This window comes from Opisthorchis viverrini (genome assembly GCF_000715545.1).
Source record: "Opisthorchis viverrini unplaced genomic scaffold opera_v5_703, whole genome shotgun sequence".
Classification (NCBI taxonomy): domain Eukaryota; kingdom Metazoa; phylum Platyhelminthes; class Trematoda; order Opisthorchiida; family Opisthorchiidae; genus Opisthorchis; species Opisthorchis viverrini.
Genome location: NW_008752375.1, coordinates 35631 through 61268, shown reverse-complemented (window position 1 = coordinate 61268; position 25638 = coordinate 35631). Strand labels below are relative to the sequence as shown.

Below are 25638 nucleotides of genomic sequence, written 5' to 3'. Positions count from 1 at the left end.
CAAATGGAAAGCGGTAATGAAATAATTCCTATTTGTGACTGTTCCCACCTGGAAACTGTGTATTATCTTGGCTTATCAGCAGGGTTGTGCAGCCCGCAGATATGCACCTTTCAAAATTAAGTGGATTCATTAAGTACATAACCCTCGACATCTAATTCTCTCTGTCACGTCGTTGAGCATAAGAAAGTGTGGCTTACTTAATGCCAGGAGTCTTTGTGTATCAGCCAACATTCCAGTCATAGAACTTCTACGGAAAGTGACTTAGGGAAATGTCCATTTGGCTATAACTCACAAATAAGTGAGTTTACAACTAAAAATACCCCCAAATCAACCGATGCATCGGTCTCTCACGCGGGAAACATTTGTCACTGTCAATTCTCATTTCTGAGAATGTCACTTTGGGGTAGAAGCAACCGCGATAAACACAGAGAAAACGTAATCCAATTAGATGATTACTAGTCGAATCTGAAGATTGCTTTCAGTGGTATACCCGGACAAACTGCTAAATCATAGATTCTTGATTGATCACAGAAGTGTTGGACATTGTCGGTTCCGATACATCTGTTTTTCCACTAACATCGTTGATTATGTCTCATCAAACGAATGCTTCTGAACCTTCATTTAGGATGAGCTTTAGATGACACGGACCGGCTGTGCGCATAGATCAGTGGACGGGAGCAAAAAAGATATGTGCTTAGTATAAATCAACCGTGTAATTGTATGGTAAAACTGTTATACCAAATATTTTGCAGAGAATAAAAAGCTTCCGTGCAACAAATCAGATAAACTGAGCATCTCCCGACCTATACTAATACAGGGTTTTCAAGATTACCTAATGAGATGGAGTGAACACAAAAAGGGAAGCTTTCAGGGATTTCATATTCTTAGTGGAAACGAAAGGCAGCTACATACCAATGAGACGCCCTTTCTGGAAAAAGCAGAAGAGTAGAAAATGTCCAAACTTATGTTTTTGTGGCACCTTGGACGGGGATAACAGAGATAACCCAGAAAACATCACTGTGAGACTTGACTTTAGGCAATGGAAATATCTGTTGTAACAAAAGACCTAATCTTCCCCATTCGTTTTCGGCAAATAATATTGCTGGCTACAATTAAGTTCCGTCACTGAAGATCAAAGTATTACTCAGCTGTGAGAAAGATTAGAATTATTTTTAGCCGAAATGAATTCGAAACGTCGAAAAGAACCACGCACCCCTCATATTTAATAAAATATAACTCAGAGGTGGCATAACGAAACAAAGCAGCCACCAAATTGCAGACTACGGTAGTGTCTCTGCACGATGGGAAAGTTGTGGAAGAATTGGGCAGCTTGATGTAAAATACACGCTCACATCACTGTCGTTTGAATAGTCGCCCTCCTGTCCTTGTGCAATTATTCTGGTCGGTCCATACCGCGAGGGACGAAGCATGGGACTCGAGTTTTGGTCTTACCAGTGGATAACCTTGGCAGTACCGAGCTTTGAACTATGGACATCTGATATGCAAGGGGACCGTCTTACCACTGCTCCATCTAAATTTTCATGTCTGAACAGTCAAACATGCTCTTGATTGATGTGAGTGGTATGTTGTATGTTCACTGGAAGTCTGATGAAGGTTCAGCGTTCAATCGTGAACACGTTTAATGTTCAGAAGTGTTAATTCATATGCGTCAGCGTACGCTTGTTGAGTAAAGCTAACACGTTCGACTCACTAGTCATACGTCCGGAATTCAATCTTCTGCACGGTCAGGGATAAGCACTGCTGAGGAGCTCTAATAAGAGCGAAAATCTCACCCATCGCTTACCCCATTTGATGAATACCCACCAGAATAAACGCCTCAGGATTGGGGAAGGGTTTGCCAAAAGTCAGTTATATGAACGTGAATACTACAAATTTCGCAGCTACCTCCAACTAATGTACAAATAAGAGTAAATACTTTTGCTCACTACTGTGACGTTGCAATGCTGAAGTCCGATCGATTAGAAAAAATCCTGGTACAACAGTAGTTGGCAAAGAGAATTCAACTTGTTGAAGCACCTTCACAAACCTACATACTTCGCAGCGAGCACAGTTAAGTACTGCCAATGAGGAAATTTCGCCGAGCGTACCTGGCAGACGTGGTTGTGACTATCGTACCCGAATAGATAATGCATAGTATGTAGTTGAAAGTTTCCCTCGTTTAGCACGTCATTACCGATGAACGAATTGATAAAAGATCAATAATAATACTGCAAGGAGAAGTACGGCTTTTATGTATTCCATCATTTATCTGGTGGTGTTGGACGATTATGCTCGAGGTCATATAAATCATCGTCACTTGCAGTCTAAAAACTCTCAGGTTTGTGCTCAGATATTGCAGTAGGCACAACCAACTATCAGATGATAGGAGGATAACTTGGGTAACAAGTCAAATCGATTCACAGGGCTAGTCAATTTTACGTGTTTTCCTATCTTACTTTTCACCTGTTGCATTTTCTCGTTGCCTGGCCACTTGTCGACCGCTCAAGCAAGTACGGTCAGACGAGTATGTATGTCTCAGTCGATTTATTGGTTCTTTCTGTCTCAGGAAACTTCACATCAAGATACAGAAGGTCTTGTCTTATTTAAAATGACTCAGTGGCTGGATGATCACTTTGAAATGCCAAGAAGCTCACGTACCACTCAAAGGCATTCTATCTGAACTACTAAAGATACACCTCATAACAGGGATTGGCGGTGAAAACATATGGATAAGTTCATTACGTGCACAGAATTGGTTTAGTTCCAAATCTGTTTGGTGCATCTGCAGAATTTAAAAGGTCGCGTGTCTCTACGGAATCCTGTCATGGGGAGTCATCGTTATTAATAAGATTGCAAAGATCATGCAATGTCTTATCAGGTGTTAGATAACCTGAAAACGAACCATATTTATCATTGCATTCCTACGGAAAATGAAGGAGGAACGTCGCTATGTGTACATAATCTTAATACTCCTCTTGGCAACGTTAATAGGAATGTAGAAGAACGTTTAAGACTAATTGTCTTTTCTTCTAAAACTTTTGGCATCCCGCCGTCGATTTCGCGCTTTTTAAGGTCCAGCAGGTAAAACTCACTTAAAACATTTTTAGTTTTATGTTGAAGTGAAAAATTTATGCTTGAAACCCGGTATGTATATCCAAGGGGAACGAGGCGCGCGGTATTCTGTTCAGTAAACTCTTCGACCTCATAAACAGTTTTCGAAAACCCTTTCTATTGTACGTCTGGGTTTCAGTGAATGGCTAGAAAAAAACGATGCAATTGGTTGAAAGCTCTTAAACCTCATCTAAAGTGCGGTAAGGAAAGGGGTTGACTATCATTAAGGCGGTGGCGGCTTTTTCTTACCACCAAATGTCAGCTCACTGCTTCGGCCTACTGATCGAAAAGTCGTGTTTTATTAAAGCCTGCCACTTACCAACCACTCTCTATTTTAGATTAGACCTGAGCTTTATCTGCGGGAAGAGAGAGCCGCAGTTGTAGCACTCTGGATGTTTAAATGTTGCTAACGTGTTCGTAAAGACGAAACTTAAAACGTGGAATAGTGTGCACAGGTGGAGTAAAGTTGGCACGTTGCGCGTTCCAGAACTTGAGAACTGCATTGCAAATCAGCCAAAACGCGTGTGGGACCAATCAAAGCTTTTTACTGAAACAATAGGACAGTTTCACATCTATGAGAGCAGACTATTCATAACCGCACGCTCATGCAATTTACCCTGGTTGGAAAGATACTGGAATTCGAAACGTCGACAAACGGTCTTCATTCCTAACTGCTGATTATTCTACCTTCTTAATAAATAAGACGACTGGAAACAATTTTTAGAATAAATTTGAAGAGAATGGAATGCTTGTTTGAAAACAGAGGCTTGAAAATTCCGAAGGGGAAGATGAGGACATGATAAAATTTGATGTTCTCTTATTTATATTCAGATAGATAACACAAAACAACTATATTTTGCGGCACCCTCAGGATGGGCCCAGTGAGTTAATTGCAAACATACTGATAAGATCCGAAGTTCCTGTGGCACCAATTAGCCCTGATGAGATAAGGACTAAATTATTACGATATAAAGGTATTAGTGAGGCCTTAAGCATACCGAGAATTCGGTTAGGTTGCTTATTGTGTTCGGTATAAGGTAGCAAGACACTGTGTCAAACTAAATTCTCCCTTCCGTCCTACGAATAGTCATTTTTATCCTACTTTTTGGCTGGCAAGGATTGACGAGGCAGTATTTTTGTATACTGATCGTCTTTGACGAATTTCATAAAATGTGTCCATAACTTAGAAAGATCATGTTTTGACAGCATACAGAATTGTTATTTTAGGCTATCCACCTACGTCAAAATGAGTGACGGTTTCAGATAATTTTTCTGTGGTACGGGCGCCCCTTGGCTGACTAGTGTCCGAATTTTGAAAACTTTTGTTATGTAACTAGAATAAGAAGAGATGAATATTCGTAATTCACTACCAATATGGTTGCTGACTGACTTGTCGCGATTGAAAAATGAGGCGGCCTGGTGCAGCACATTTAGTGGCCTGGAAACATCACAAACGAGAGATACTAGCTGGGTTCCAGGTGAGTCTCTCGCAAAGCCAAATTAGTTCGCAAATGAGTGTATTTCGCTAACAAGAGAAGAAAATCAGAGGAACATTGTTTTCAGATGGAATATAGCCTTATCACCAAGGACTTGACCCAAAGTACGCTATATCCATGTGTTTGGAGAGTAGAGTTTACAATTCAACCATACTGCTGAGCAATAATAGTCCAAACTGGACTTGCACCTCCACATTCCCCTCATTGAAGACACGAAAAGCACACAAAAATATGGACAGCATGTTTTCGATTGGTCGTTGTTATGTCAAGAGACGAGTGAACGTACACGCAGCCAATGAGGTTTTAGCCCATTTGACAGAAAAAGCAGGTTGCGGTGTGAATCAGGTGAAGCAAATCGGTCGAAACAATATTCACTCCATACGCGTGCTCAATGGAAACTGCATGCCTCGTCGCATTTCTGTTCATGGGATGTGTACTTGGTGAGTTTTATGAAGATTCAGTAGCAATATTTCCTGATTAGTGAACCGTTCTCACAAGTATAAATTGTTCCCAACGTTTCATTACCTGAGGCCAAAGCAAGAAAGTTGCGGTACGCTTCTGTTTAATATCCGATATGGGAGGCAAATGCTTGTGACTCAAACCGTGCAATACTTTTGATCGCCACAAAACATGCAAAAATAAAGAAGAGGGAAATGGACTTCAGGTTATTTCGAATGAGCAAAATAGCGCTACAGTATAATGAACTTGGCAAAATCTATGTTCTATTCAGGAGTTTCCTAGTGCAAGTGTAGGCTTGAAGTGCTTGACTTATTTTGTCTCAAGGAAACTTAGGCCGGCAATAATTTAGAACGGAGAGTAGATTACGAGGCGATTATTGACGTTTTGCTATGGTGTTTAGGTGTATCAGTTCGCATACTATGAATTCGTTAAGCAGTGCATATTTTGCTTGTATGTTCGGAACAATTTTATTTCACCTTACCTGCGGAGCACTGCTACATGCACTTCATGAAACTGCACTAAAAAGAAGAAAGCAAGTGTCACGGGGTGATTCCTCAAACAGTTTTGCTGCAGCGCATCTCTGAAATAAGGCCACGTTTAGTAATTTTCCAGGAAGTGTGAAAGATTACTGTCAGTAAGAACTGTTTTGGTGTTTTGATGTGCTTTGCCAAAATTCACTAGCAATAACAGATTGAAAAGATAACACACTACCCATAAAAACGCTGGAAACTTTTCGACAACCCACAAATGGTCCCGCCCTAATTGTAGCTCATCAGTTAGGCACAGTCTCCGAGTTCCCCTCAACCTTATGTCGCATGTGAACCGAAATCGTACGAAATTAGAGAATTACACTCATTTGCGTACCAATATTGTCCTGGAGGGAGGCTCACCTGATGAGCTCCATGAAGAGCGAGAGCGATCTAGAGTTGTAAAACAGTTTTTAACAACCTTATGAGTAGTGTATTGCGTCCACATACGTATTATGTTTTCTCGAATATCGTAACAAATGAAACATAAGGCGGCAATGTGCAGCACATTCAGTTACTTAAAAACATTTCTTCACCTCTCTTCATCTATTTCCAGCAAAGGGAAACTAGTTCACGTTTTGCCTCCTATACAACCAAAATCTGAACCAAGTTGAAAGTCAACAGTATACCGTTTACATTGTAGTACATGTTTGCTGCTTAAAATCGGTCCACTTCTGGTAAAAATAGTTAGAGCCTCTTGACCTCCAGTTAGGGTTTGCGTGACATATCTCCAGATTCGGTTGAAACTAAATAGTTTCCGGGTATGGTTTGCTGACTACTAATACTGAGAATCAAAAGGAAGAATCGCTCTACAGTAGGATTATTTCATCCTTCATTTTTTACGCTTCACTACTAGGTGTGTGCCAACGATAAGACCGTTGCCATCCGACAATCAAACTCCCCGACTCAGTTGTATTCCAATAGGTGGTGAAAAAGTTGTCCGAGTACCTATAGATGAATTCATAGTCTTCTTGTTCTCAAAAATGTGCGACTTGACTCAGTTGTGTCACCCAGTTGGTAGTTACTATTAGGCTTAATAGTTTATCTGAGACAGGATTACGGTGTTTATTCGGTTTGATTTGAGGATTCGCCCTGTGCGGTAAAATTAGTGTCCTAATTTTATCGCCCTGCAAATCGCGAGCCTAGGGTACTGATGGTTCGCTATCCTTCGGGATCGAGGTTGCGGTGGGAGTTATGGGGAAATACCTCTGTCAAGACACTGAACCGTGCGTTCTCTTGAACCCGCGTAAGTCCATATTTCCTCTAAGAGCTGTCGTCTGAGTTGATATACTACTCCCTAAAACCCAACTCTAGTCTTTTAATGACGATTGATAATTAGCCTTTTGCTAGCGTTGAACGGAGCTTTAATTTTAGATATGTTGGGTTTAGTTTGCAAGAAAAAATTGGTGAATTCCTCGACGCAGTAAGACGACTATTTATAGTAGCCAGTCGAGCACAAAACAAGTAAAAATGTGTGCTTCTGAAGCAGACGGAATAACTTGGATAGATCCTCTGGTGCTTGAAATCGTATTATGACCAGGAAGTTTGTGACTGTATGAGAGTGACCGATGTATTGAGGTAATTCACCTATCAAACAACAGTATATTGTGACACCTGTTCAGGTGCAATCTAATAAATCATACTGTCAGCTCATCATGATCAGGCATGTCCAACCAAACTTTCGATATTTTTGAACCTCCGGAGATAGTTCCAACTGACGATGTGAGGTCATCGTGATAAACTTTTTCCCTTGGCTGAAATAAAAGTCCTCGGGTTCCATGAGGAGATTTTGAAACTTCAAAGGAAAATTCATCCTGGCAATTTCAAGCATACCTGAAGAAAATCGATTGTGCACTCATGACGATCCCGAACACATCGGCTAACCCGATTAAGGAATGAAATCTCTACTGAATATCGAAAATCTTCCCTACGAATTCACAAGTAAATCAGAAGATTAATTCACATTATGAGTGAAATTTACGTCTGGTAAATCGTCACTCGAGGATCCAGTCAACAGGTGACCACGTGATGTGGGTTCCGTAGTTCAAGGATAATTGGCGTTGTTGTATGAGTTGATCACACTGCTTATCAGTTATTTTTGGCCAAACGGTTACGGGTGGACGTGATTTCCGATATTCTTAGAAATTTCTGCGATGCACACATAAGAATGAAGATGAAATGGCTGCTTAGTGCCTCTCGGATTTTTGGCTCAACTTATAGAACTAAATCTTGGTTTATTTAGGAGCAATTTGAGCTAACGTACTTGATATAGATTCTGTCAATGCGTAACTTTGTGCGGCATTTCCCGTATATAAAAGCATCCTACGGATAAGATACTTTTGTCAAGTTTTTTAGTTTCTGGAGCAATCGCAATATTGTGTAGGCAAAAATAGCACACTGGATATTGGTGTATCAGGTGGTTTTTGATTTTTCACGAAGCATAGAAATGACTTGCTAGCGTTTCGTCACCATACAAAAAGCTAATGTAAAGGTAAGTTTGAGTGATTTGACGGTGCCTCCTCAAAGGTCATGAAACGTCTACAAAGCATGTCAAGTTCTGTTATCAGGTCAACTACCAATAAATACACCAGAATTAACAGTCTTCCAATATAAACATATCCCTCAAATCGAGTGCAAAACAATTGAAATAGTGGATCTATTTTTAGTCAGTCCCTCATCGGCTGCTTTTATGGAAAGGTCTCCCTCCAGGTTCTGAGCACTACGGAATACAAACTATGATATAGGTTAGTAGGTGATCTGATGTTCTAACAAGGTTTTCTCGTAAACGCCAGGTTCTGACGAGCCACAAGTTTTACGCCGAGAGCTAATTGATCGGGGCTCACTTGTCACAATCACCAGTCTTGTGGTAATGCAATTTGTGTAAGCTGTTGGGTTCAAAAAACAAACCGTATCGTAAGAAACTGTTTAATGCATGGTTGCTTCAGCCGGTTGTTTCGGCATACTGCCATACTTGTCTTGGAAGTTGGTCTTGTGAGTAACTTGAGGATGCAATAATTGACATTTTACGGGCCGGAGTAAAAAAAAACTACATTGCATTGCTGTTCATTGTAATCAGAGTGATGTGAGCAAACTTCTTTCTAAGGAAATTTGACAGAATAATTGTCAGACATTTAAAAGTTGTTATTCATTTCCACAGAAAAAAAAATCGAAATCAACCAATTATATCACAATCGAATTTGTTTTTATTCTCAATATCAATTTGGTTTTATCAACAAGCGCCGTATGGCCACCGAGCCATGAAAATTCATCTTGCCAACAATAAGCGTAATGATCTTCCATGACTTTGCTCACCCTCCGGTGGGGTAGACGCGCGCTGGGTGTGTTGCGTGTGTTTACTTTCATCTTAGTTGTGGGTATTTGAGCGTGAAAGAATAATGAGGTAGCTTTGTTTGGGAAAAATGCCCAGCGAAATCAATCAACACTCTGGCATACAATCCGCACCAGAGTTGCGAGAAATGACTCGTACCACAGTGATACTATTACAGCAGCTTGAGTTAGCCTGTGTGGTGTCACCGTTGTGAAAATCAGAGTTCGTGACACATTTAAAGAAAGATAGGATTTTCCGGTAGTGCACAAATGATTCAGTAACAAAAACATACGAAAATTAAATCTTCTCACTGAGGTTACACCATTTGGGGCTGCATTCAGCCTTTCTTTTCAAGCAGACCCTTTTAATTTCTACTCGCAGTTACGATAACCGGTAGTTTTCTTATTTCTGGAAGCCCACACCTTTAAAAGACGAACTTGTTTTCCTAGTTCCAAATACCTCAAATTTTTGAACAAAGGACCTATGCACCTGTTATGGGATTCGACTTATTCAAGTCTTTCTCTTCAAATGAACTTCGAACTCCCGAATTCGATCCAAATACAGAGTACAACTCACTTTCCCATTGCTTGTGCGTCGTGATTTTAGAAAAAATCCCGCTGAAATACCAATACCTATGAGAAAATGTGTTAGGACAGAATGCAGCTTTTAGCTGGTGAAAAGATCTTCTGGATGAATATCATCGATCATTTCTGGGCTGACCTCACTGGCGCTTCGAACTTTTGCTTCTCACTAACCAGCGCCCCCATTACTTGTGCAACTTTGTTTTTCTGGAGAATTCTTGTAAGGAAACAGGAAGCCTTTTGAGACATACATTATTCTTCTCCCTTATCCATCGTGTTAACAGGCCCTGTTTGTGGAATCGCCATGCCTTGTCCTAAGTTGTCTACATGTGTACTGACAGAATAAATTCCGAATTCTTGTCTTTGTCAATCCAGAAGTTGGAAAGGCTAAGACAGAAGTCTTCTAGATCATTGGAGGCACGATAAACCGCAGCTTTTGAATCTTGGTTGTGGATGTTTTTCAGCCGGTACATTGGTTTTAGTTAGTTCTCCATTTCTGAAGTATTGTTATGGGTCTTATTCATATATCGGCTTTCTTGGGTCACTTAAAGTTTGAATCAACTATTAGAAGAATCCGGCGTTTATTATATTGGTGAACGTTTTTGCTTGCTCCAACGTACCACTTAAGTTCAGATTTTCAAGTTCATTAGAAACGGAAGGCGTGAAACTGAACAAATTGGGGTCTAAAACCGTATGAATGGTGTCGCTCTTAGTAACCTTCCCCGAAAAACAGAACAACGAGAAGTTCCATCAACTAACACTTTTCTAGTTCGACAAGAGCGCTTGTTTAACTTCTAAGTTAAGAGTAGGAGCCAAGTTTTGTTTTTGTTAACCTCACAAACTTTTATATAGGGGAACAGGTAGTTCTTGTCAGGAAGTTTGTGTCACAAGGTTCAATTCCAATGTATTCAGGGGGTCACGAATTATGTGGACAATGGATGATCTCGAGGCACTTTATTATTAATTTGTGACGCAATCGTACTCTGCCTGTACTCTCATTTTTTGACATGTTTATCCCACGGTTCACTAAGATACAACTCGAAATTGGTAATAAACCTTTGATGAGTTTATGTTGTGAAAATTTTCCGGAGTTTGAAAAATGTGCATAGAACACTGTGCTTCAGCATGCACCTGTTTAACTGGAGCATGGGAACAAAAGTGAAACGGATGACAAAGCAAGGGGCGCCTCATGAAGAAACATTTGACTCAATAAAGTGGCGTAAAACTGATCGAGTGGAATCCGCAGTGAGCGTCCATGTGATGAGTTCCAGACACGACATTTTCATAATTGGTTCCCCAAATACTAAACAAACGGTGTCAGCATGTCCAGCTGTATAACCTACTAACTTCCGTACAAGCAGAAAGCAAAAGACTCTCGTATGCTCTAAACTCTTGTGGATTTGATTGGAAACTGATAAACCGTTAGACAATTTTGATTGCTTGCAGCCTCAAGATGGAAACTTTTAACCAAGGCAAGCATTCGAACATGCTCGTGCACCTATCCAACGTCTGAGAGTACCACTGCTCTAACAAACTTTGATTTGAAAACTCAAATACACTTTTTTCATAAAAGAAACTACTCACAAGGTTGCCGAATACTCTTCGACCGCCCATGACCGGTTTTGCCCTTCTTGAGTCTCATTAGGTAGGCACAGTCCCCGAGTTTCCGTCAACCCAGCTCCAAGAAGGGTGAAACCGGTAGTAGGCAGTCGAAGAGTTCAACCAACCATGGGAACAAAAGTGAAACGGATGACAAAGCAAGGGGCGCCTCATGAAGAAACATTTGACTCAATAAAGTGGCGTAAAACTGATCGAGTGGAATCCGCAGTGAGCGTCCATGTGATGAGTTCCAGACACGACATTTTCATAATTGGTTCCCCAAATACTAAACAAACGGTGTCAGCATGTCCAGCTGTATAACCTACTAACTTCCGTACAAGCAGAAAGCAAAAGACTCTCGTATGCTCTAAACTCTTGTGGATTTGATTGGAAACTGATAAACCGTTAGACAATTTTGATTGCTTGCAGCCTCAAGATGGAAACTTTTAACCAAGGCAAGCATTCGAACATGCTCGTGCACCTATCCAACGTCTGAGAGTACCACTGCTCTAACAAACTTTGATTTGAAAACTCAAATACACTTTTTTCATAAAAGAAACTACTCACAAGGTTGCCGAATACTCTTCGACCGCCCATGACCGGTTTTGCCCTTCTTGAGTCTCATTAGGTAGGCACAGTCCCCGAGTTTCCGTCAACCCAGCTCCAAGAAGGGTGAAACCGGTAGTAGGCAGTCGAAGAGTTTCAACCAACCTTGTGAGTAGTTTCCTTCATGAAAATATACTGCGATATCTCGAATATCGTGCCAACTGAATCGTGAGGCGGCCTGTGTGCAGCACATTCAGTTGTAGAATATCATAAAAGAGAGATTCAGTTGAGTCTCTCGTGAAAACCAAATTGATTTGCAAATTAGTGTATTTCTCAACTACACTTTGTTTTATCTCCATTGCAACTGGGTAAGGATAGTATGCAGAGGCTGTGGTAACTACTAATTTAGTAAAATAATAGACGGTCAAATGATAAATGCCGCGAATCGAGCAAACGTTTTCGTCCACGCAATCCCTGCTTGGAATCTATGGAAAACCTTACTTGTGAGGTGTGAATTAAGTGTTTCCAGGTTTAAAGTTTGTAAAACTTGACTGTGTGGTTCTTTTATGTGATAAATAACAATAAACACGACTATGTGATTGCGAAAGCTCCATTTTCGTGAACACAAGTATTGGCGGCTCAATTGAATTTTCCGGCTAATAATGAATTCAGTACGGTTTGGGGAAAGCGATAGTGGAATCGCCTCAACTACCATTGAAGGCCAGAGAAAAATGGTCGTTTCAGGGAGTTGGTGCTCTACATGGTGGTGTAGCCCGATAAGTATCCGCAAATGAAAAAAGTAACCGGCAAAACATTTTTTAGTTCTAAAAAGGAAACGGTGTAGCTTCCGGTGGATGAAAAGCTCTCCTTACTGTTGTTAACATGAAGGGGTAAATATGTTTTGGAATGTCATGATGGAAAATCGAAGCTAAAATGTGTGATAGTCAACGGTGATGGGGGTGGGCCGTAAATGAAGAGTTCTGGTGTGTAGTGTATTGCAGACTGAAATTCCACGAGTTCCTGCAAGAATCCATTATGTGAAGCGCTCGATGGAAAATGAAAGATTGCACTCTACATATGATTTCCAGCGTGAAACCATTCGACAGTTTCAAATAAGAAATTACTTCTGTCGTGGAATTCCTGTAGGAAGCCTTGGGCTGAATTTAAAGTTGCCGATTCGGTTGTTTAACTGTGTTCATTAAACAAAATGGCTTGTACACAGTTCAGGAAAACATGGGCCACATTTGCTTGGAGCCAACCAAAATTTCAGTGCACCCTGAGACTGTACTCATCATATTTGGATTAGTTTTTCTGTAAGAAGCATTGTCTGAAAGTTGTATGGCTAAGGGTAAAAACGGAGTCTAGGCCAAATGTCGTTAATTTGAATGATGTGATAGATATGCTATTCCATACAGGGAAAACTAAGCACAACAGTCCGGTGTGCCGGACTCATTTGACTAGTAGAAGTTATGTTTTGTGTTTGGAATATCAAAAGTGTAATCTTTTCAAGTGCTGACTAATAGTGAGAAGTACTTGGTGGATTGAAGACACGCTATTAATTGAGATGTGCTGAATTATGCGTTTGCTCAGAATCATCCATTTTGTGAACACCTTTCAAGTATATTACTTCAAACTCACTCTTGATGTTTGAAGTAGTCCTGCACCCAAACTTCTATTAGACTTAACTTTTTTGCAAGCAATATTTATTTGCTTGATAAAGATAAATATATGCTACAGCAAATAAAAGAGATTTTCCCAAAGCCATGACCAGTAAAACGTGTCAAGTTAAAGAGCAGAAGTAAAATCAAGCGCATCTGTTTTTCAGCATATCCTTTCAATTGTGGGGGAAAATACCATGGTTCTTGGAAATTTTCTAACAAGTGTAGGAAGCCCACCCGAAAACTTTCGTCATCCATCACCATCATCATCATCATCACCATCAGTGGTAAATAGTGTTAGATTTGAACCTCCATCGTTTGGCTGTTGAAGGTTTAAGTAAAAAAAACTTTCAATACTGATGGACAGTAAATCCCACGGGATCCATTGATACGGTATCGTAAACTTCAGTCAGTTTAATGAAGTTTCCATTCATTTGGGTTGAGGAAATAAGACAGTCATTATGTACATTAGGAAGTATGCATCAGAAGGTAGGGACGCCTAATGAATGGTCAGTCACTTTCCCTTTTTTACTGACTATAAGCCTGTTGGAAGGATACTAGGCATCGTCCCCCGGTGAAGCTTGCAAAACTACTACAAGCTGGGAAAACGCTAAATAAGATAGAGAAACGCATTAGTTCATTGACTTTGTGTTAGTTAACTGGCAGTTCTAGCGCTGTTACACCACCCTAACCTTCAAGATAAAGTTAAGCTGAGCACGCTGTAATATTTGGCATCGTATGTTGTCAATTGTAGTCAGGGTGAAAATGATAAGAAGCCGGTAATGAAAGTCAAAGTTTGGTGAATGTTTCAGTGGTGCCAAGTAAACAAATCACAGAAAGACTTTTGTTTTTATAGTGACCTTAATGCGTGCATAAAGATACTTCATTTGTTAGCATCTTCATGCTATTGCGCATAATGCCTTGATTTCATTGGTTGGCTTGAAGCACTGAGGAATTTGATGCATGATCCTTTTTTTGAATCAGCCGCTGATTCATTCAGAAACCATGATTATCCATGAAAAGTTTGCGTTATCTGGAAAGTCATCGCCCGCTCTGAAGCCCTGGTAAAAGAGAGGCCATATGACGGATGCATTTGGGCCTATCGGATGAATTATTACGATGAATTATTTTTGAAATCGGGAGCATGCTTATTGAGTCATCAAATCTCGTGTGAATCAGCGGCTTATTATGTGGATGAGACATCTGTTTAAAACAAGCCCAACTGCTTAATTCAAAAGTTGACTGGATAATAATATTCCTCTTGCGAAAGACGCAACTATGATTTCGTGTACTTCAACGAGTGTTTTCCCAACGGAGTGGTCGGTCATTTCTGTACGGGCGAACAGTCGTGGAAGGCTCGTAGAGATTTTGACAACAGTTCACTCAATAACGCCATGTTTTACTGAAACATAAAGTTTCCAAGTGGGCCAATATTATCATAAACATTGAGGCAAAATTTGCAGCTGTAAAAGTGAATTGTGTTGGACACTCCGGGGTTTTGTATGTGTGTGTGGGAGTCAGAAAGGTCGTCATTTGAATTCACAAGGTACGGCAAGGGAAACAGTCCAGTTATGCTCAAGAGAAACTCATCTCAGGAGATACGTCATCATTATTATTATTATTATCAACATCATCATCGTCATTATTATCAGGGACAGCACGACTTCAGTGCTACGCTGGCGCATCACGTATCCCAAAAGGGCGTTGATCTGGATGGCCAAAATCTAATGGGCTGAACTCCGTTTTTTGCAAAAAATGTGTAGACTGACGAAGTTTAACGGTAACAGTGTTCTCCGTAGCTAGTAAATGTGCCGAGTGAATGGCACCAATTTGGGTTGTTTGTAAGAACACGGTTGATTACCCCAAAAGCCATGCCTGGATTACTCGGATCAGCTGACACTAGCACGTGAGAATCGATGTTGCTATCTGTATTTTTCTTTGTGATTAATCGAATAGAAGCCAGACTGTGTTTCCGATCGGTTGGGATGATCGTCGAAAGGTATGGCCGATTTTATTTGCACAACAACCACAAGGGGATGAGCTGATCACCACGGTTGCTTCGATCACCGGCAAACTACTTTCGTGCTGGGCCTACCGGTGGAAAATGCCTGAAATTCGATGCGATGAAAATACTATAACCGCTTGGTGAGCTCCGTCGTGGTACCGGCTTTGGACGACAGATGAGTGTATAGTCGGTTCTTGGGCACTATTAGGGTCATTTCTCCTAAGGGATTCCCCTGGACCAAATAATCTTTGAAACCCACTTTCTACTGGTATGTTATACACGCGTCTCAGTTGCGTACCTAGGTCTTTTTAAGATCGCAACTTACCTTTTGTCTATGCACCAAGATAAGTTCAGTCCTGTTCCAAATTTATGAAACTGTAGAAATCGGGGAGGAATTCTGTCTTGAACGAACTTTTTTGTATTCGGCCGTCAGATCTCCCGCGCAGACAGAAGTCAGTGGACTAAAGCATTCCCTCAGTGTCTGCTTCAAAGATGGTGACAACCGGTCGGAAATACTTGTGACAATATCTATGTGCTTCTGCGAGATCATTAGTTCTTTTAAATGATACAAGTACATCATCTGTATAGGGCAACTGCAGAGTCAATTGTTTAAAACATCTCGGTATCAACCACCACACAGACTTCTGTCAGGACAGTGACTAAATAAGCACTGCGTTGCCATACTGCCAATCAAAGTCAACTGCGTATTTGATGTGTAATTTTTCAGCATCTCCTTTAGGTTTGACACAGGAATACCAAAGATTCATGAGAGATATGTGACAGCAAGTGAATTTAGTCCTGATTAATTTGTAAACGACGCAGACCGTCAGGAAAGCGCTGGAGTTGGGAGTCACATAGTGCATCTACACACTCAAAAGAATCTTCTAAACTAGGGGGGTACAGTGGCATCCATATCGCGATGAGTAGGCCAGTGGTCTTTTGTGACTACTGGGTTAGGTGAGCTATCCACTTCAAAGTTAAGTTAAATGGCATATTTGTCTTTGTGAGCATTCGGAAACTCTTGTAAACACAATCGGTGAATATCTGATGCAATATTTGCTGAGCAATACAGAGATGAGGTCCGAGAGAATATGTGGGGTACAGTAGAGTTAGTAAGCGGACATTGAGCAAACGAAGTGCACACTGTTGGAATACGTTTGGAGATGGATTGTTCCCATCAGAATAGCTTACGGTGCTTAACCATTCGGCGAAATTGTGTTCCATGGCTTTGCGATCCCAAGTAGCACGAAGTCATATGGTGTTCGAATATGACCTTCTCCGGAGCTGTTAGTTCTCCAATTTTCTGTGACGGAAATGTGGCGGAACTAGATGCTATGATCAGTCACTCCGAGAAACACCAAGCCTAGGTCATACTGCGAAAAAATTTTGAAAACTTTCTGATATTGTTTAAAAAGATCAACTTTCTTTGGTTAGTTATAGGTATGAGGGTCACTGAACCAGAGCAGTATTCTCAAGAAGAAACTGATTTTCCGGAAACATGTTAGAATATCGGTAAAACAGAGAGAATTTTGTAAATAGGATCTGACGGATTTGCGCACGACTTCGTGGTGTACATGCTAATCTGGTTTCGGTTCGTCTACCGCAGTGAACCTTACTGCAACCAGAAATAACTCTAACATTAACTCATTCCTCACTATTCGGAGGTCCGATCGGTCACACGGCCTAAATTTCCATGGACACCGTCGACTAACTGGTTAAAGCCAGTTGCGTGTACACAGAAGTGCACGAGCGTGACCAGGTCTAGTTAAGTGAGACCTCCAAGTATTCTACAGTAAGTATGGTGTCTAATGTCATCTGCCTCACCCTGTTTCACACGTCTTGTGCTGGACGGAAGTGTGAGAAATAAATAAGTTCCGGAAATGTTTTGTTTTTTCTGCATTGTTTAAAACATGGTGGGTTTTGGAGATGATTATTCAGAATTGAGCTGGTAGTTTATACTGTTTGGAGGAGAGTTTTCTCAATGCACTTCCGCAATTCGACTAGTTTCCTTCGCCAACTATGTGAATGTTTTGATCAATACACATAGCTAAACGGATATAAGAGGGAACAAAACGTACTTCCTCCAAAAATATGTCCATTTATTGCATAAACATGTGGCGTAAAAACGTGTTGTTTCTTCGCAGTAAACACTTGTTCAAGTGGTGAAAAAGAAAGCCTGATTTTTCGGACAGCCAAGAAGAAACAACTGTCAAACCAGCAGAACAGTTCACACATCATTTTGAAAAATTAATGTTCAGCAGTATCCAGTGAGCGAAATTTCTCCTTTTGTCAGCGGAAGAAACAAGAACACGTATTGTGTCCGCAAAACCAACGTGCTCAGAGGTTTTCGATCAATATTTTTATTTCGATAATAACTATTGGCTTAGATAGGTTGTGTAAAAGGCACGATTATTTTAATACGCACCAACTTACTGTGTGTCTGCAACCAACCTGGAGACTACGTGTAAACTCGAACCTTATGGGAAATGTGCAATCTTGTCTTCAAGACCAAGGATGTCAACAGATCGACGGTGTGGGTAACAGTACATCCCATTCTCCTTTGGATAGCCAAAATAACTATGGCGACTGTAGAATAGAAGACCGTGGAATATTTCGGCCAGGAGCACGACGACTGTCATACAGATTGTCATGAAAACAGTCGTTGCCATTATGAGAAGTTAGTCTGCAACCATAGAGGGTTACAGTATTCAATGCAACTGACATCCACAGTGAGAGCAATGTGCATGTTTCTGCGATTGTCGCAAAAATGTGAGGTATTGCACTGTCAGACAGACTGATAATACCGTATGTACATTGCTAAGGCATAGCCATAGAAAGGCATAGCCACACAGAAATGTGTTCGCCAATACTACTGACACAGAGATAAGCTTCGCACATAGGAATATTTGTCCCCTAACCTGGTGCGTGTGATAAAGTCATATTCGGAGAATCGAGTCTGGGATTTTGACGAGTAATTGATCATGATCCACTAATCATTCGGAACAAAGCGTTGAGGAAAATAAGGTCCAAAAATCTACATGGCTGCTTGCTTTGTACTAAGTTCTTAAACAATTAACCGCGTTGAGCTGTATCGTCTGTTGATGAGATACCTGGTGATCAGTGACCTGAACATAGATTCGATCAGCTGATATAGTATCCAATTTTTTGACCTCATACACTTCTGCTCGTATTTTCAGATTCAGATCTGTTCTATCGGTGCATATATCGCCGCAACTGCATGTTGGTTGTTAAAATGCAATGATTAGTCACTAAATGCTCCATCCAAATCCCCGTATATTCAGTGGTCATCCGTAGAAGCTACTCATAGTACTTAGAAAATACACTTGTGTAAGTTTCCTTGAACTGGATTTATTCTTTTAGCCTATTTAGGCAGACACTAAATGTATTCCTATCGCAGCACAAGTGTATCTGTGTAAAGGGACAAAAATGTTACGACAGTGCCGCCAGCCCAAACTCATCAGCTAGTCGACTAAGCTACTGGTCATTGTATTTGTTAGCTCACATGCATTTGCACTGATACGTACATTGGTAGAATAAACAGGCTTGCGATGTAAGAAAATCAGCACGTGTTCAAAAGACCCGGACCATGTTAGCTGACTACAACTCAGCTGTGATGGTTACCGATGCCTTTGAAGACTCCCGACAAGCCATCGGTCATCGAGCAATGGACCTAATGGAAACAAAACACGGCTGAGCGCAGCCAATAATTTCAAACCTCAACAGGATGATACGGTCAAAGACATCAAACATCGCGGAGGTCATACTGGGCGCCGGTTTCTGACCAATCCCCTGCGCTCAAAAAACCTTGAAAGTTACTCCAGGACTGTCTCAACGTTATTGACTGGTCACGGTACTTTGGAATTCTACAAGTAAAGTTGCTACACTTATCGTACTGTCACACGTGAGTGAAATAAGTGTGCACAATGAGTTTATTTCAAAGCTGTGTCGTTTTTGTTGTACTTATCGAACAAAACGAAACAGAATGTCTGAGAAAATACTGCGGTCTATGACAGCTAAGGACGCTGCGGTCAATTTAGACCTGCTAGCTGTTGAGATTTCTTGAGTCATCGGCCTCGTCTCCATTCGTTCAACTCAATACTCGCTTGCCACAGGCCCACTTTATGCTAAAGGAACAATCTCTGTTTTGCATCCTCTGCTCTACTGTGTCCATTTTCTGGCGTCAAGTTTAAATTGAAACGAACAGAACCAGGGACTGTCTACAAAATTAAGTGTGACGACTGCACCAAGGTCTATATAGGACAGACGGCCAGGGAACTTCACATCAGAATCGGACAGCATAGTGGAAAAATTAAAACAGGCCTCCGAGAAACGCGGATGAATATCAAGCGTTACTAAAAGACTCAGCAATAACGGAACATGCACTAGACACGGGGCACAAAATAGATTTAGAAAATGTTGGAAGCGAGGACCACGGTGCACGTTACAGAGACTGATAGCCGAGGAGATAGAAATCGCCAAGCATCGCAGTGTTAACAGAATAGAAGGCGTGAAACTGGCAAGCGTGTGAAGAACGGTCTTGGATCAGTCGGGCTGACACGTGTTGGTGTGCGGCCATCAGAAGGAGGAGTGGACATCAGCTGAATTTCACTTGACCTCACCCCACCCACTTCCCAACTAAATTGTCCCAGCGCTCACTAGCTCACAAAGAACAACGGAATCTAGCAGTGGCAACCGTGACGAATCATCAGCTGGATATCATAAACGAGAGTCTCTCGGTGAGTCTCTCGTGAAAACCAAATTAATTTGCAAATGAGTTTATTTCCCGATTGGAACCAGTTTGAAGCTCTCCCAACCACACTAACCGACAAAAGTGGTTAACTGACACTCAAACACTGATCTAGTGGGCTAATATGAAGATGTTTTACTGACTGGTTCTCCGTCTGCCTTAAAACCTGACCAACTTAGTGACCTGCTCACTTAGCTTTTGTGTCAAAAGCGAAACGTCGCCCAAATAAAAAAAACTACCGATTTTTTACCAAGCTCTTCTGAAACGATAAATTGAAACGACTTTTTACTTGAAACCTGACTCCGTATCAGGTATATATAGTACGTATCATTATCAGTAACAAGATTGTACTACTGCTACACTATTACTATTATTGGAACTATTATTGTGGATAACAATAATAAGAAACTGTCTCAGCTTCTTTCTGGTGTCATCACCTGTGACGGAATTGAGTGGGGCTATCTTATGCCCAAGGATTTGTTTCACTGGGCTTCGATGTCCGGGTCTCAGTGACGTGGTTGATTATGGCCGATCACATGCGGGATAATTCGAGACGGTATTTCAATGCGCTTATGGTAAACTGTTTTTTCATATGCCTGATGTACTGAATAAAACTATGTATTAAGCTGGACTTCAGAAGTGTCAATGAGTCTGACTGCAAAAACAGCCACTGAAAATTTGGATAGGGCCTAAACAAGTCATCCGCTCAATAAAACCAAGTTGTACCGTACGCCTTTGTTGCAACAAACGTGACAGTACTCATCTTATAGTTTTTAAATCTTTCAAATTAATTGTGGTGTCGCATCACGTACGGAAATTGTGAACAGGATGCCCACGCAAACGTCACCATCCTTAACGATGCCCATTTCTGTACGGATAAACATGACGCAAACGTTTTATCATGAGGCTATCTGTATCGAGCGTACAGGTTTAATTTCGACAACATTCGACAGCACTGACCGCAATTCGGATGCTCCGATTAGTGTTTAAACCATAGGTGTGGCTGTAGTGTGTTCTGCAAATCATTCATTCACACTATCTTGCTTCGTGACTTAGCCAAAACCACATCGATTTATTCAGATATGATGTTCACGATATGATTGGTTATTTCATATCGTATTTGAAGTGGAATTATACCCGTCTGAAAAAGACACTCCAGTTTTCCGGTTTCTCATAGGAAGCAAAGACTCGGTTTGCGACAGCTGTTGGAAACTCGATTCAGTTAACACCTATACTCGATAGGTTTGTGGTTGAAAAGTACACTAGTTTACTACGTAAAAATAAAGCTCTGTCTCGGTGAAGGATTTGTTCACCGAGTTTTGACACCGAGCCGAGTAATTGGACAAATTTCCAGGTTTTAATGGGCGACTATCATGCGCTTCTTACTCCTCTTTTGATTGGCCTGCATTATGCTTCATTTACTGTTTGCAATTATCTAATCAAAACGATCGACTTCGCCTGATCCATTCACTCGAAAACCAAAGCCTGAAAAAACATGTGTGGTAAAGACTGTTTTGGCTTTGATATACTTGATTCTCTCCACCACGTTTGCCTGGCTTTTGGTGAGCGCGGATGAACGTGTGAAGTCACGTATGTATGAGAGCCATTTATCCTTCTAAATGTCTGATCAGGTAGTTTTCCAGTCAAATTTAAAAGTGCCAAGATTATTCAATGTGGATGTCATTCTAGAGGCAGTCAATCACAGTGATACGCTGGACTCATTCCAGTTTAGTCGTCGTTATTACCAACAGGAGTTGAGCTCAATGCTGATAACTTGTTTAGGAAAAAGCATCCTTTTTTTGAAAAAAATATCACGCCACCTTGGCCCACTTTGGTGGAATTCGCCCGGAATTCTCAGCGCAGGTTTTGTGATCAATCTAAGATTTTCTTCTCGGTGAAATGGAGGGGGTCTGTTTGCCCACGTCTCCCATTCTTAGTCAAGTCCCAGATCAGACTATAAACAGGCCAAGGAAATATAAGGGTGTCATACTCTCGACTTTCATAGGTCACCGACGTGAGAACGCTAGAGTCAGATCATATTAAGACCATCAAACAAAAGTAGAAATAGCTAGTTACTTTCGTATAAAGCAAACTCTGGCCTTACCTAACTAATTCAGGCAGTTACCAATTGGAAAAACTCCATTTTCAAGCTACTACAGTGGTTAATGGTAAATTAGCCCGCTGAAGAACGTTCCTACCTTCATCTAAACTATGCTAATGTCGGAATAGACTGAATAGTCGAATATAACTTCTTATTATTTGTGCCATTATGATGAGTTTTTCCAATGACTGTAATCTCAAGTGCTGGTGAATTTTTTTAAAATACAAAACATCCTCTGCAGACGACCTAACTTAGCACTTCACCACAGACACTGCTCACACGGAGACAAAAATCCTTCCAGCTAAACAGAATTATCTGTCCCCTGGTCGTTGGCTTGGTCGCACAGCTGAGCAATTTGATTGCAAACGTTCATCACCAATTTCTTATTATTTGTGCCATTATGATGAGTTTTTCCAATGACTGTAATCTCAAGTGCTGGTGAATTTTTTTAAAATACAAAACATCCTCTGCAGACGACCTAACTTAGCACTTCACCACAGACACTGCTCACACGGAGACAAAAATCCTTCCAGCTAAACAGAATTATCTGTCCCCTGGTCGTTGGCTTGGTCGCACAGCTGAGCAATTTGATTGCAAACGTTTCATCACCAATCGAGGTGACATCATCAGTGCGTTATTGGGGAGCGCAGTGGTGCGTAGCGGTAGGTTGGTAGTTGTGCCCCCTCCTTGTTGTATGTCCCCTCCTTTTTATATTATTACACGCTGGTTTCGCTGGTCCTTCCGTAGGCAGTATCCTGGTGACTAGCCATTTCCTTTCCATTGAATTGTGGTCGCAATCGAAGTGAGAGAAAATTTCGCAGTCATTTGTACCTTGTTCGTTGTCCGTCTGTGAACCGAACAAGCCACATGTTATCCTACACATGATTCTGATGAATTGTTTACAAAACTAATCTCAGAAGCGTGACTCTTAAGTGAATTTGCGTCGTGCTTGATCGCACAACAGACTGTTGACTCATTATGGGACATATAAGTACCCGCGCGCCAGTAGTTGAAAAATATTGCAACCTTGTTACCCAATGGGCTTCTTTTTTGCCAGAACTTCACGCAAGCAATTTCTTTATTTAGTAATTCTGATTTGATCGAAATAGTGCTCAGCAATCATCTGGAACTGACTTGAGAGCCTTCAATTAATAAATACACAGAAAAGAAAAATTGTGGGCGACATTGGCGGCACTGTGTGCACCAAAACAAAGTGTGTTACAGAGTGTCTAGTACCATGACGTTATAGTTTGCCTTGTTTGCAAATCAGCTTTATTCACGCAGGCTTACATTGATATTTCACAACCAAAAGATGTAGGAACCCTAGGATTATCTTTCGAACGTATACATTTGTCCAAAACGTGAGTCTCGACGATGTAATGAGCGAGTTAGGTTAATGGGTCTTGAGTTAAGCGAATGAACGTGATTATGTTTGATTTGTCCCAGTGCGTATATTTTGGATTATCGCCTTTTTAATCTAAATATAAGACCATCGTACGGAGAAAAGAATTTGCGTGGAGCGACAATTGTATTCTCCATGAGTTCCAGCTAGCTTTGCAGCCGTACGATAGCCGTACTTAACACAGACAACAATTTAATGCATCCACAAGGCATGACGTCCCTTCATCTTCGAAGAAATATCAATAAATATTAATCTGATTGAGATGTCTAACACTTACTGTTTGTGTCCCAGTCCACAGTGCCCATCTACTGCGGTCGCAAGAACATCTTCACCGAATCCTTGAGAGCCATCGATATCTCAATTTGCGTCCATCCGAATGTTATACAACGTGCGGCCATGCGGTTCCAGTAAATGTTACGTATAATGTAATACAGATTATGTCTTTCGTGAGTTCTTATTGACACACAAATTTCGTTACTATATTGTACGTCTCGTTTGTTTGCTGTTGAAATCCATCAAAGAATTTGTCCATTATAATTTAATGTATGTTATCGATTACTTGTGCCTCGTCCTTCTACTGATCTGGTAAAATGCATCAGTTTCCATGTCAGCCGCTTACTATTTGTAAGAACACTGTCACCAATTGTATCGTCACTTTCTTGGCCTTTGATGGGAGCTCAAGATAAGTCGGTGGTGGCGGCGCAAACTTACCGACAGAAGAAGTCGTGGTTTGAACCCAACTTCGGCACCTAAACTGCTCCAGTCTGGGCCTGGACAACCTGGCAAAATCTCAACCGTCGTTCTTCTTTCGGGTGCATGTCAGCTCGATATCAAAAGAGAGTTACAGCCAACAGTCATCTATCATTTTGGTTATAGTGTGTCGACTCCAGCGGAAATATCAGAATACCTATGACAATTTTAGTGAAATTGATGTGTATAGCGAACTAACAAGTCACTGTCTCACGAAGTGTGATGCGTCCGGGTAACCACATGAACTGCGCTTTCCTATCTGACGAAATAAGTTTTACTACCGCCTGATCATTTCGAAAGTCCACGTACTGCAACTACTTTCCTCAGAATATGGATTCAACATCATATAGATTGAAAAAATCTTGTTATAAAACACTTTTGTACAAGGCGCCTTTGCATTTATTCCTATTCTGTTTACAGACACAGGCGGAGGAAACTCTAAGGATCTCTGGTTGGTTTACCGTGGTAAGTGTAGATTTTGTTAGACTTGTTCGTATATACTTCTTCAGCTTCTTACCTTGATCAGATGAACTGTTTTTATACCTCACCGAAAGCTTTATTTTTTTAGTTTACAGTTTCAGCAAAACAGAATTTTGTTCTCTTTTCCAATTGTTTCGGTGTTTTTACAGTTAATTATCAACTAAAACCTACTTGTCTCAAAAAGTGTGACTTTTATTCCATGGGTTCTGTTTTCCAGTTCTTACCCTATTGTTCACTTAACCGATCTAACCCGGCCAAAATGGATTCATTCAGTCGTTTGGCAGTTTTTCATTTACTGGATGGTACACTTTTCGGACACTAAGAAATCTAATACAAATCAGTCAAATCTAATCCCGACCCTATCTCCGACTTATTTTCCCCACAGATGAAGATGTGTCGAGTAAATATGACAAACTTACGAAAAACATTAAGGCTTGAGACTGCCGATTTTGTGTTAGCCTGGTTCATGATGTTTACGAAGATATAAAACTATTTCCTGTAAGTAGAATACACTTAATTCTCAAAGCCCATCAGGTAGGACTGTTTTGTACGTAGGAAATTTGAGTGAAATAAAACAGTACAGAAAGAAAACAGAAAGCATTTGGGCTTTAGCACATAAAGGTATATGTATTTTCCAGTGGACCAATAAATAATTTCCTAGCATGTATTCTGTAAAGGTACATTCTTTTTATTCCTTTACTTTTTTTACTCGTTACAAGAGTCAATTTCAACTTTTTACGTTCATAGTCAATTGTTTACGCTCGATAATGCAATGATGAACACTCTTGGTTTCCAATAGAGAGATTTCAGGCTGGTGATGACATGGT

The 25638-nt window shown here is 40.8% G+C and overlaps 1 protein-coding gene across 1 annotated transcript in view; it reads right to left on the bottom strand.

Annotated features, from left to right (window-relative positions):
- The window catches only part of T265_12013 (hypothetical protein), a gene marked incomplete at both ends in the record, with an annotated part of 69661 nt that overhangs the window by 10415 nt on the left and 33608 nt on the right, over positions 1–25638 (bottom strand). Inside the window, 2 exons of the mRNA XM_009178894.1 lie at positions 5548–5579; positions 9498–9553. Of these exons, the coding sequence (XP_009177158.1) occupies positions 5548–5579; positions 9498–9553 (88 nt within the window). The remainder of the gene's footprint in view (positions 1–5547; positions 5580–9497; positions 9554–25638) is intronic.